Source organism: Pan paniscus, chromosome 12 (genome assembly GCF_029289425.2).
Source record: "Pan paniscus chromosome 12, NHGRI_mPanPan1-v2.0_pri, whole genome shotgun sequence".
In the NCBI taxonomy this organism is placed as follows: Eukaryota; Metazoa; Chordata; class Mammalia; order Primates; family Hominidae; genus Pan; species Pan paniscus.
Window position 1 is genome coordinate 101063246 of NC_073261.2, and position 13535 is coordinate 101076780.

Below are 13535 nucleotides of genomic sequence, written 5' to 3' on the forward strand. Positions count from 1 at the left end.
ATTATAGTTTATCTCTCACCTTGGGGCCTTGACCCTAAAATATTAAAGCCGCCTAATAGTAGTCTGTTCTTATTACAAGATCATTTTTGAGAGGGTGATCATCCTGAAGATGGATATTTGCATGCTTAAAATTATAAAGTGTTGACAAATGTCATAGGCGAAGACTCGAAGCACTTAAAAAAAAATCCCAGAAGAAAGACTAAGTTAAGCTTAAAGACTTAGCCAAAGAGATAGAAAGATTAAAAAAAAAAAAAAAAACTAGAAAAAATATAGTTGATTCTACACATGAAAAGTTCAGACAGGTCTTTATTGATTTAGCCACACCCTTCCCAGATTCCCCTCAGTAATTATAACAAACTCCGATGAGTATTGAAGTCATGTCTTTAAATTTTTCTGTATGAATTGTCATACTGCCAAACTCTGATCAAGGGTTTTTGGAAACCCAAGAACATAGAGCCGAAGTGGAGGTAAGCCACAACAGCCACCTCTGGTCATTTAGTCAACATCATCACTGTCGTCTTAAAGCATCTGCCAGTCCTAAACAGAGAATTATATAGCCACAGTCCCTATTAATCTAGGACTGTCTTGATAAGGATAAATAGCATTTGGTATACTAAAGAAGTCATGTATTTCAGAATCAGAAGTTCCATATCAGCATCCCATATGCAGAGCCAGCCTATTACTCAAGAACCCTTCCCTCATCCAGATACCACATTGTCTGATAGCCTGTCTGAATGGGTCCTTAGATTTTTAGAGTATTGGTACTCTTGTTGAAAAGTAATGCATTAAACTAATTAACTCCAAGATGGGGCTATAGATGTAGAATGAGCATAGTAAAGGAAGAGAAAGGGGCATGAAAAGGGGAATATTTGATGTCATGGAATCTTTCCAGCTTTACAGTGTGTTTGGCCTGCCCTGGCAAGGCCAAACTTTTGCTTAGCCAGTGTTAAGTATATTTTTTCTCAGCCCTCTGTTTTTCATGATGCTTTAGTTTTCTCTTGGTCTTTTTGAATTTGAGATCAAGGTCTAAAAAGTCATCAGTTTTAAACATTTGGTTAGAAATCCCTGCCTCAGACTTTGTGGGTGCCCTGTGTTTTCTCAGCCCTTGCATTCAAAATGAAGTGCCCCTTTGATGGTGGAGGAGCAGCGGGGATGTGCTGCCAGTGAGGAATGACAAATGTGGCCTCCTCATTTCTCTAAATCCCCTTTTTTTCAGAAGATCATTAGTATCTATGACCCAGGCCTCTAGTTCTTTTATTACCATTCTTTTATGAGCTTTTCTTCCATCTGTTCTTTCTGAGAATGGAACAAGAATAAGGGATGTTTAATAGACACTTGTTGCATTTTTATTTCCTTGGCAGTGTTCTGGACAGTCCTAGCCGACTGGATGAGGAACACCGTCTTATAGCTCGCTATGCTGCCCGGCTGGCTGCAGAAGCAGGAAACGTGGTAAGTTAATGGAGGATCCCAGGAGAGTAGCAGAAATTAGCATTACTTTAATATGCAAATGGAAAGGGAATAGTAGACATGAAATTTAGGAGAACAGGTACCTCGGGGACACTTTCCACTTTTCCACATGCTAAGAGTAGAAGGAAACTTCCTCACCCTGATAAAGAACACCTACAAAAACCTACAGTTAAGATCACACCTACAGTTTAAATTTTGAAATATTTTCCCCTAATATTGGAAACAATTCAGAGATATCCACTTTTACCACCTCTATTCTAAATTATACTGGAGGACCTAATTAATGCAACATGACAAGAAGAAAGGGGTATAAATATTGGAAAGACAGAAGTAAAGCAGTCTTTATTTGAAGATGACATGATTGTGCATATGAAGTCCTAAGAAATCTAAAAAAACACTAGTAGAACAGATAAGTAAATTTTATAGTATTGCTACAAGATATAAAGTGTATATCCCAGCACCTTGGGAGGCTGAGGCGGGCAGATCACTTGAGCTCAGGAGTTTGAGACCACCCTCTGGCAGCATAGCGAAACGCTGTCTCTATAAAAAATACAAAAATTAGTCAGGCGTGGTGGCACGCACCTGTAGTCCCAGGTGCTGGGAAGGCTGAGGTGGGAAGATTAGCTGAGCCCGGGGAGGTCAAGGCTGCAGTGAGCCATGATTGTTCCACTGCACTCCAGCCTGGGCAACAGAGCAAGACCCTGTCTCACAAAAAGAAAAATACTATTCACTGTAGCATTAAAAATACCAAATACTTATGGATAAATTTAATGGAAGATGTTCAAGTCTGAAAACTGTAAAACATTGCTAAAAGAAATTAAAGAAAACCTAAATAAATGAAGAGGTATGCCATATTGATGGATTAAAAGATTTAATATTGTTAGGATGGCAGATTTTCCTAAATTGATCTATAGATTTAATACCAATTCAAATCTCAACAGCCTTTTTTATAGAAATTAGCAAACTGTTTTTAAAATGTATTTGGAGAACCAAAGGACCTAGAATAACCATAACAGTCTTGAAAAAGAAAAACAAAGTTGGCAGACTTAATCCTACTTGACATTAAGACTTACTATAAAGCTATAGTAATCAAGAAAGTAAGATACTGGCAAAAGGATGAACAAATAAATCAAAGGAACAGAATAGAGTATCCATAAAAGACACTCATGTGTAAGGTCAAATGACTTTCAACAAAGGTAAGAAGCAAATCAGTCAGAAAAGGAAACTCTTTCTATTTTTAACAAATGCTGTTGGAACAACTGGATATCTACACAGGGAAGAAAAGAATCTCAACCCCTGCCTCATACCATACAAATAAATCAATTTGAAATGTATCATAAACTTAAACATAAAAGCTAAAACCATAAAGCTACTAAAAGTATAGGAGAATAATTCTTCATTCTCTTAGGAAGAATAAAAATTTATTAGAGTTTATAGGGATCACAAACCATTTTAAAAATTAATAAATTAGACCCTATCAAATGTAAAATCTTTTGCTCATTAGAAGATACTATTCAAGGCAGGCGGGTCACAAGGTCAGGAGATCGAGACTATCCTGGCTAACACGGTGAAACCCCGTATCTACTAAAAATACAAAAAATTAGCCGGGCGTGGCAGTGTGCGCCTGTAGTCCCAGCTACTTGGGAGGCTAAGGCAGGAGGATGGCATGAACCTGGGAGGCGGAGCTTGCAGTGAGCCGAGATCACGCCACTGTACTCCAGCCTGGGTGACAGAGCGAGACTCTGTCAAAAAAAAAAAAAAAAGAAAAAGAAAAACAGACAAACCACTATCTGAAAGAAAATATTTGCAAAACATGTCTGACAAAGGACAGAATATATAAAGAATTCCTGCACCTCAGCAATAAAAAGACAAGCCTTTTTTTTAAAATGAGCAAAAGACTTGAACAGATATTCCACAAAGAAGATATGCCAATGGCCAATAAGCACATGAAAATGTGCTTGATATCATTAATCATCAGGAAAATGCCAATGATACCACTGTATACCCACCGGAATGGCTACAATGAAAAAGTTGGATGATACCAAATGTTGGAGAGGATGTGGAGCAACCAGAAATCTCACCCTGTTGTTGGCGGGCCTATAAAATCATACAGCTACTTTGGAAAACTATTTGGCAGTTTCTTAAAGAAGCAAAATTTATACTATGACCCAGCAATTCTACTCTTAGATATTTATCCAAGAGAAATGAAAACATGTTCACAAAAAGCTTTGTACAAGAATGTTCATAGCAGTTCAATTCATAATAGCTGGAATAGCCCACGTAGTTATCAACAGAATAGATAAACAAAATGTGTTATATTCATACAATAGAATTGTCTCAACACAAAAAGGAATAACATTGATACATGCAACGACATTGGTGAATATCAAAAATATTATGAGTAGTAAAAGAAGCCAGACACAAAAAAAGTACGTACTGTTTTTTTCTATGTGAAATTCTAGAATAGGCAAACTAACTTATCCTTTGCCATAAGTTAATCATCAACTCCTAATCATAATCAGATAAGAGGCTGTTTCTAGAAATGGAAATATTGAAGAGAGACAAGGAAACTTTCTGACTTGATAGAAATATTCCACATTTCAATAGGGGTGTGGGTTGCAGGAGTGTACATTTGTCAAAACGGATTAAATGAAATACTTTTTTTTTTTTTTTGAGATGGAATCTTGCTCTGTCGCCCAGGCTGGAGTGCAGTGTGGCACGATCTCAGCTCACTGCAAGCTCTGCCTCCTGGGTTCACACCATTCTCCTGCCTCAGCCTCCTGAGTAGCTGGGACTACAGGTGCCCGCCACCACGCCCGGCTAATTTTTTGTATTTTTAGTAGAGACGGGGTTTCACCGTGTTAGCCAGGATGGTCTCGATCTCCTGACCTCATGATCCGCCTGCCTCGGCCTCCCAAAGTGCTGGGATTACAGGCGTGAGCCACTGCGCCCGTCAATGGAATACTTAAGATCCTTAAGTATGATATCTCAATTAAAACAAAAAGGAACCAAGAATGTTGAATAAGGGTTTGATTGAAATAGGAAGTGGCTCCCCAGGGATTTGCGGTGTGTTTCCTGCAATTTTGAAATATTCATAATAAAATGTTTTCTCTTTTCCTTCTCCTTTTTCAATTCTTTACTTTCTTTGAGGAGTTATGTTCACATTAATATTCACCCACCCCCAACCAGCCACACACACTCATTTTATTCATTCAGCAAATCCTTCTTTTGTTGCTGTACTGTGCCAGATTGGATACTATGGTGGACAAATGATTCCTGCCCTCATGGAACTAACAGTGTAGTGACAGAGACAAGCATTAAACAAATAATCACACTACTAAACATAACTACAAATTATTATGTGCAGTGGAGGAAAAATGCAGGGAGCTGTGGAAGTGTAGAGCAGGTGCCTGATCTATTCTGGAGAGTAAGGGATAGCTTCTGTGAGAAGGTGTTACTTGAGTTGGGATCTGAAAATAAGTAGAAGAGAATTCAATTTCCTAGGAATTGAAAAGTAACTGAAAACCAAAGCAGGCCAAGAGCTACTGTTGCTGTCACTACTACTGCCACCCCTGCCCTGTGCTTGGATGTCAATTGTCAGGAACTTGTGTGGGCAAAACCTCGGTTACGTGCAAAGTGAAGAGTTGGAAATGAGGTTCTCACATTAAGGTAGGCCCTTGAAGCATTATATCGTTGGTGAATATGTTGTATAAAAGATAACTAGGCCGGGCATGGTGGCTCACTCCTGTAATCCTAGCACTTTGGGAGGCCGAGGTGGGTGGATCACCTGAGGTAAGGAGTTCAAGATCAGCCTGGGCAACATGGTGAAACCCCGTCTCTACTAAAAATACAAAAAAAATTAGGTGTGGTGGCATACGCCTGTAATCCCAGCTTCTTGGGAAACTGAGGCAGGAGAATCACTTGAACCCAGGAGGCAGAGGTTGCAGTGAGCCGAGATCGCACCACTGTACTCCAGCCTGGGCAACAGAGCAAGACTCTTGTCTCAAAAAAAAAAAAAAAAAAAAACTATAACTAGCTGCCAGCACACAGAAAAAGAAAGCTTATAGGTCTCCTGTTGCAGTGGAAGAAGTCGTCTCCCCTGGAAATTCAAAACCTTAGGCCTGTCTATACTTACTTTGGGTACATTTACATTACGTTATAGTTTGAGAATCACCAAGGTGAAATTTTAACATTAAAACTAACCCCAAGGCACCTGGTAGAAGAAGCACAGTATAAATTTCTGCTTACATTCTCAATTGAGACCTAACAGTGCTCCCACTGAAAGAGTCCAACTAGACTTGAACCCCTGTGCTGACTTTGCAAAATGAGACCCTCAATGGCTTTAGATATTAGAGTTATTGGCTATAAAATAGCTATGTTTAAGATTTCTAAAGACCTAAAAGAAGGAATTAAAAACCTGACAAAATACTGTCTTAAAAGAACAAAGTTGAAAACAAATCACATAGAAATTACAGATTTTTAAAACAAAAGTTATTGAAATCTAAAACTTGGTGGATGGGTTAAATGTCAGATTAGACACATGAATAGAGAATTAGTGAACTAGAAAATATATTTAAGAAAATTTTCCAAAACACAACACAGAAAGATGAAAAATCTGAAACAAGGTCTTCAGACATGGGAGATAGAGAACCAACAGTCATGTAACTGGAATTCCAAAAAAGAAAATAGAATTAGGGTTAAAAAATGTTTGAAGAATTAATGGCTAAGTTTCCAAAATGTATTCAAGACATTCATTCTCAGATGAATATATCACAATGAGTCCCCAGATACATAAATAAAAATAATTCTACAACTAGACATATCATAGTGAAACTACAGAATACAAAGATAGAATCCTCAGAAAGCAACCACATAAGATGTTACTTTATCTACAAGGGATTCACTACTAGATTTCTCCCCAGAAACAATACAACAATTTATAAAGGAAAAAAAAAATCCCTTTAAAAACAAAGCCAGATACAGTGGCTCACACCTGTAATCCCAGCACTTTGGGAGGCCAAGGTGGGCAGATTGCTTGAGCCCAGGAGTTCAAGACCAGTTTCAGCAACATAGTGAGACCTCATCTCTACTAAAAGATGAAAAGTTAGAAAAAAAAAAAAAAAAAGTAGCCAGGTGTGGTGGCATGTGCCTGTAGTCACAGCTGCTTGGGAGGCTGACGTGGGAGAATTGCTTGAGCCCAGAAGTTCAAGGTTGCAGTGAACTGTGATCATGCCACTACACTCCAGGCTGGGCAACACAGCAAGACCCTGTCTCAAAAATTAAATAAAACAGTCGATTACATCCAATGTTACCAGTGTTTGTGAAAAAACCTTAAGAATTTTCCTTATAAAAACAGACGGTTGAATAGTATACCAAAAGGAACTAGATGAACTGTCAAAAGGAGAAATAAAGACCCTTTCTCACAAGGACAGAGAACGGTCACAGTAAGATTCATCCTAAAAGAGTAATACTAATAGCTAGTATTTATTGAATATTTACTTTGTGCCAGTCATTATTCTAAGTGCTTTGCATGTATTAGCTAGTTTATTATTCAAAACATTCTTGTTGAGGAAACTAAGCTTCAGAGAGATTAAAAAAAAAAAAAAAAAAAAAAACTACCCAGGGTCACATGGTGTGCTAAGTGGCCAAGCTGGGACAGGGATACTGTCCTGTCTCCTAACTACTAAGATTTAACTACCGGAGGTTATAATTTGGGAGATAAGGAATTAAACCTAGATGCAAAGAGTGAGATGGAAGGAGGAATGAGCTGAAGCCAAAACAACGGAGTGTCCAAGCATTAACCAGGTAAAGAGAATGAAGTGTATGCCCAGCGGGGTATTTCAGCATATGTAAAGGCCCTGAGGCTGGAGGTCACATGACCTGAAAGTTGACATTGTGGCTAGAATGCAGAGAACAATGCTGGAATGAAGTCAGACAGGCGGGCTCATGCAGGACCATATTAAACAAACCAGTACGTCCATTTTGGAAATGTGTACCAATTTATGTTTACTTCTTCATAGGGAAATAGAGTTACGAAAGCTGCAAATGGGAATTCTTGCTTTGTTTCTTCCCCCAAAAGTAACGTATCCCTTTGAGTTTGTTTAGATTTCAAAATCCTTTCCTTGAAAATCTAATGTCAGCTCACATATCTGACTCTAACATTACAACTCTAAAGGTTAGTTAGTGAAATGGAACAGAATAGAAGAAAAAGCCTGAGAAAGAAACAGAAAAGTGCTATTTGATTAGTTAAACCTCAGACATGCCCTCAGTCAGTCACAACTGCTCTAGGTATTTTAGACATTAAAATGTATAAATAAACTTGTTGAGATGGGCCATGCTATGGTTGGATTTTAAAAATTAAGTATATTTTATGCCATTATATAGTCTTACTGAGTTTACATAGTACTTTTTAAATGTTGTCAATAAAAGCTCCAAAGCCATTTGACCTTGAAAAGATTTCAGTACTCCCTTACTGCAAACAAGATAAGTCTCTTTACACCTGATAGTTTCTGATGCCAATTCTTTAATTCTTCTGGAAATGATCGTTGTTAGAATGAATACTGATATGTTTGGGCCCTTTCATCTTGGGTTTATTTTGCAGAGTGTAGTTATCTTATAACTATTGAGCCACTCAGGAAGGATTCTTCTTGACTAGAGTTCTGTTATACAGAAACTCCTAATCCTCTAATCTCACACTGATGATACAAGTGCTTTGCATAAAGTGGGTGTAGTGCTTGAAAGAATTTATTTATAACCTGCCAGATAGGTTTGTATTGATTTTTTTCAAAGACCTTCTTCCACATTGTTAAATAATTTGAGCAGCCAGCAGTGCGCCCTGTAGCGTGCTTCAGCGTCCGTGCCATAACTTCTCCCTAGATGGGGAGCGGGGCTGCAGAAACCTCTGTGGGCTGACCTTTGAAGAAAGACATTTCATGTTGCTTATATGAGCCAGGAAAGAGAATGTGTTTTCCTGAAGTGCCTACATTTCTTTTTTTTTTTTTTTTGAGATGGAGTCTCACTCTGTTGCCCAGGCTGGAGTGCAGTGGCGCAATCTCGGCTTACTGCAACCTCCGCCTCCCAGGTTCAAGAAATTCTCCTGCCTCAGCCTCCTCCCTAGTAGCTGGGATTACAGGCGCCTGCCACCACACCCGGCTAATTTTTTGTATTTTTTTAATAGAGACAGGGTTTCACCATGTTGGCCAGGCTGGTCTTGAACTCCTGACGTCAGGTGATCCACCTGCCTCAGCCTCCCAAAGTGCTGGGATTACAGGCATGAGCCACCGCGCCCGGTCCTAAATTCCTTTTTTAAAAACAAAACTATAATGTGTGGTAAATTGTAGTCGTAATAGCAAATTCTTAAAGTGTCATCACAAACGTCACCAAGATGTAATCAGATGTTTTGTTTACCTTTAAGGGTTTTTTTTCCCTTACAAAAAAATTTATAAGGGAATTATAAATTTATAAATTATAAGGGAATTATAAATTATAAGGGAATTCCATAAACTCATTATGGAAAACTTGGAAGAAAGGTGAAAGAAAGGGGAAACTATCACCCATTGTCATGCTACCTCACACTTAAACATTTCTGAGCAGCTTTCTTTCAGATCCCAGGCTGCACAGCCCCCATCTCCTTGTCAGCTGCTCCAGGCATGCAGCATTCAGAAATACCCTCATGGCCCATTATAATTAAAGATCGACAGTCTCCTATGATGTTTCGCACACATGTAATGGCTCCAAACCTCCCTACATGTTGTAATCATGTATGAAGTATTTTAAAAATATATAGATCCTTGGCTTTGCCTCAGACCTTCTGAATCAGAATCTCTGGATTTAGGGCCCATCCATTTTTATTGGAAAAAAGAAAACTCCCAGCCTTCTGATTTACGGTGAGCTTGGGAATCATTGCCTTCAACAGCAGATTGGATTTTTGAGAGAGGGTGACAATCCACAGCCCTCTGGGTAGTCTAGGGCAGCTTAGGTGATGGGCAGGCTGCCCCTGGAATATAAAGAAAGCCTAGCTGATACCAGGCGCATCTCTTTGGAACTCATCTTGCCACATTCATACAGATAGGAGTCCGGGCTCTTTTTAGGAGGCTCCAGAAATGCATGCTACTGGATTACCGTTTGCTGACTGTGTCGGCATCCCTTGGTTTTATAACATTTGCCCAGTTTGACTCAAAGGGGTCTTATTTATTATCCTGTATTTTTCAGATGTGTCTCCTCTCATTAAGATGATGGAGCTCTGTGAGTCCACCTGAACCTGAGAGAATGCTCCTGTGACAGGAAGTTAGAGGCACCTTGTCCTTCCAAGGACTAAAGGGACCTCAACACCTTATTCGCATGTAATAGTAAATGGATCCCACTCTGGAGCCTTCATTCTTAAATACAGAGCTTTAACTTTTATAATATGGTCCTCTGATCCCTAACTTTTTTGCCTTTCATTGCTCTGGCCTTAACGCCTCCATCCTAACAGTTGCATTCATTGTTAGGTCTTTGATTATTGTTTAATTTTTAGATGATCTCTCACCTTTTGTCTCCTAAACTCATTCAGCTTATATGTCTGTGGCATTTGAGAAGTCTTTTTCCTCCAGATGTTACCCTGCCTGACTGCTTTGACCTAATAACAGAATGAGAAATAACGGCTACCATTTCGAGAGCCATCTGTATTTATAGCCCTGTGCTGGATATTTTAGAACTATTACCTCTGGTTCTAACAGCAACTCTGAAGGATAGTTGATTCCCAATGTGACTTTACAAAAAAGGAAACCGAGGCAGAACAAGGTTAAATCGTCTTGCCCAAGGTTCCTCAGCTAGACTTGAGATTCAAACACAGGGTTATGTGACTTTAGTTGTGAATGTGGTACCCTTTAAATACCCTTCTGGGATCACTTTCCATACTTACAGTCAGATATACACTACCAGTGTTTTTGACTTACATAACCAATGTTTTTGGTATTTGGTGCTAAGTAAATTGGTTTTTTTCTTAAAACAACAAAAATGTGCAGGAGATGTTCTACAGTGACCCAGTTCCGTCTGTTTTGACAAGAACTCTGATTCTTAGAGCAGCACATCGACCTTGGATGTACATTGAAATCACCCGAGAAGTTTTTGAAACTACTGCTGCCTAAGCCCAGTTCCAGACATCGATTTAATTGGTCTTGGATGATACAACCTGAGCACTGGGGGTTTAAAAATCCCTCTAGGTGACTGGAGTGTGTGGCCAAGTTTGATAACCACTGACCAAGAGAAACGTTTCTGGACTAGGGATAAGCCAGAGTCACCTGCCGTGTTAGATGTGACCCTTAGTTGAAAACCATTAGTTTTGGATAGAGTGCACAAGGCAATAGTTTTAGTTTCTCTGTTAGTCTATCAGATTCCTCTCTGTAATCTGCCTCTTGGCAAAGGACCAGTACTTTACTCTTTCAGGCCATGTTTTGCACTTTATTAGGCCCTCATTAGCTCACGTTGAACTAGAAAAGACTAGATGTTGTTGACACTTTAGGCGAACTTGCCAAATATGAGCCAAATCTCTGGGCTTATTAAAAGTTCAAAAATCTGAACCCTGAAGTTTTCTTGTTTTTTGAAACCTGTTTGGTCTGGAATAAGTTAAGAGGAAAAAAAAAATCTGTTTAGGGAAAAGTTGAAAAGGTGCATGTCATCATCTTCCTAGCCAGAATGCAGATTAAATACCATCTCTATCCTGACTTTCTAGGAAACCTTCTTTTCATTTCACAACTTAGGAATGCCTATGATGCCTGAGTGTCTTTGAAAAAAAAACTTCTGGTTCTTCCTTAGGATTCAGGTTTCCCTGATTGAAAACAACCCTGGCTTTGAATTTGATACAGATTTGGAACTTTTCAGTTTGTAAGTTTTTGTTAAGACCCTGTTAAGTGTTTTGTTTATTACTTCAGAGGTGATCAAGACACTTCTTGAAAGAGCAAATTCTGCTTAATGGCATGAGACCTCCATGAAGGAATTTATTAGATACACCCTGATTCTCCACTGCCCTAACACACGATACTGAGTTGCTAATGCCCACATTCAGCACCAGGGGAAATTCGTGCATCACATGACATCGCCTCATTAAAGCTGTCAGCATAACTTTACCAAACAAGTTATATAACAACCAAGAAGCCACTGGTACAGGATAATATTCAGAATGTGACATGTAAAAATTGCAATAAGTAGAATATATTTTTTATGTTGTTGAACAAAAGAAAATTGAAAGAATTAAAGCAATCCAGGGGCCTAGAAGCAAGTGAATTCTCTGATACCTGTGAGTAAGGCTACTTTAGGACAGCCCATGAATCCATTCCTCGGGTTGTTCTGAGCTCCTTGGGAAATGGCCCCAGCTGGGTTTTTGGAGTGAACCTGGTTCAATACAGATTGCCTTAGGATGTTCACTGAAAGTTTAGGCTTGCTCTGGACTCCCAGAAAACGTTCAAAGAATCGGGTTGTTACACAGGTGGTTTCATTGTAAGGATGAAAGGAATAGGTTTGGGGAAGTAAATCACTGAGTTGAAGCTTCAGAGATGTCCTTCCACGTGAACCAGGAACCACTCAGGATCCAGGAATCAGTTTATTTGCCTTGAGGTCTTTTGGGTTGAATCAAAGAGAGGGGAAAGGTAGGCCTGTAGGTGAATGACTTGGTACCCAGTAGGAGTCCTGTTACCTGTACCACAGGTTGGTCAGCAATCAAAAGCTGGCTTAAAATATTTCTGCAGATGTCTGCTGATGTCTGTAGGGGTGATTGTTTTCAAGAATTTGCATTAAAATACTTGAGAGAAATAAAATATGGGATAGATGAAGCAAATGTGTCAAAAATCTTTGTAACTGTTTAACCTAGTTTGAGTATATGGAAATACATTATTTTCTCTCCTTTTGCCTATGTTAAAAATACTGTTACTACATTTTTAAATAAGTTAAAATAGGGAACCAAAAAATGATACCTGTATACTTTAACATTTCTCTGCATGTCCTCATGTATATTTGGATGTAGGACCAAGCCCATTCACTGAGTGTAGGTCCTCTGGAGCTCCAGGTTGTCTCCTTTGCACAAAATGTTCTCACATGTTGCAAGTTCAGCTTCCTTTTTCAGTCCTTTACAATGAAATGAGAACTTAATAACTTACGGTGCAACAGTACGAAATTTCTCTTTATAATTTTTCCAAATCTTTACAGCTGTCTTACCTTCAGCTAAGTCAGTGCCATTTTTTTCTAGAAGCCCATCTCTATGGAGTCTCCAACTCATTCAACTTGGTTTTCCTAGAAATAGAAACCCTCTTTTCATCCTTGTATCTCACTGGTTTATTTGTTATTTAATTAGATGACATAATTGCAAGTGCATTTGTTCCAGTGAGGAACAGACGAGTCTTGTTAAGCACGCAAGCTGTGTTTTCCACAGGAAGCCGAGACCTTTCCAGTATACCTGCTATGCTCACTAAGTAGAGATCAATTTAGAGGCCTTCAGCTTTAGTTTTTTTTCTGGGCATCTTTTGCTCTAGATGCTACAACCCCCGAGTTGCTCACTGGACCTGGGAACTTCCTTGAGTTTTAGTGGTGTGAACATAATGCTTTGACTACCAAGATTCTAGAATTTTATTAAACCCCAGAACCATGTGTCCTCCTTATGAGTAAGCTTTGCAGTGTTTATCTTCAGTTACTTAAGAGTTCGGCCTTTGCTACTTGCTGGATTTACACATAAGAGGTGTATAATAAGTTTATTAGATACAATTTTATTTTGAGTTATAATTATCAGCATTTGTAGAGCATTGTGCTGCCTCCTACGTTATATCATTAAATCCTCTCCACATCACTTTCACTAAATATTCCCATTTTATAGACAAGAAAATAAAGGTATAGTAAAATAACTCAATGTTGCACAGCCAGAAAGTAGCAAAGCTAGGATTACTAATTAGTCTCCCTACTTTCATTCCTCTCCTACTACACTAAATTCTCCACCGAGTAGCCAAAGCAATGTTTATTTTTTAAACCTTATTTTTAAAGTTTTAGATTTACAGAAAAATTTCAAAGATAGTGCAGAGAGTTCCCTATAATCTACACCCAGT

At 38.8% G+C, this 13535-nt stretch overlaps 1 protein-coding gene across 22 annotated transcripts in view; it reads left to right on the plus strand.

The window, feature by feature from the left end:
- Positions 1-13535, plus strand: part of DTNB (dystrobrevin beta) — a 296683-nt gene that overhangs the window by 220057 nt on the left and 63091 nt on the right. For 20 of the 22 annotated variants that reach the window (XM_034952753.3, XM_034952759.3, XM_034952767.3 and 17 more), the window contains one exon: positions 1362-1449. In XM_034952753.3, the coding sequence (XP_034808644.1) occupies positions 1362-1449 (88 nt within the window). Of the gene's footprint in view, positions 1-1361; positions 1450-4971; positions 11689-13535 lie in introns of those variants that run through there. The other 2 variants (XM_055108155.2, XM_055108156.2) reach the window with 1 other exon arrangement.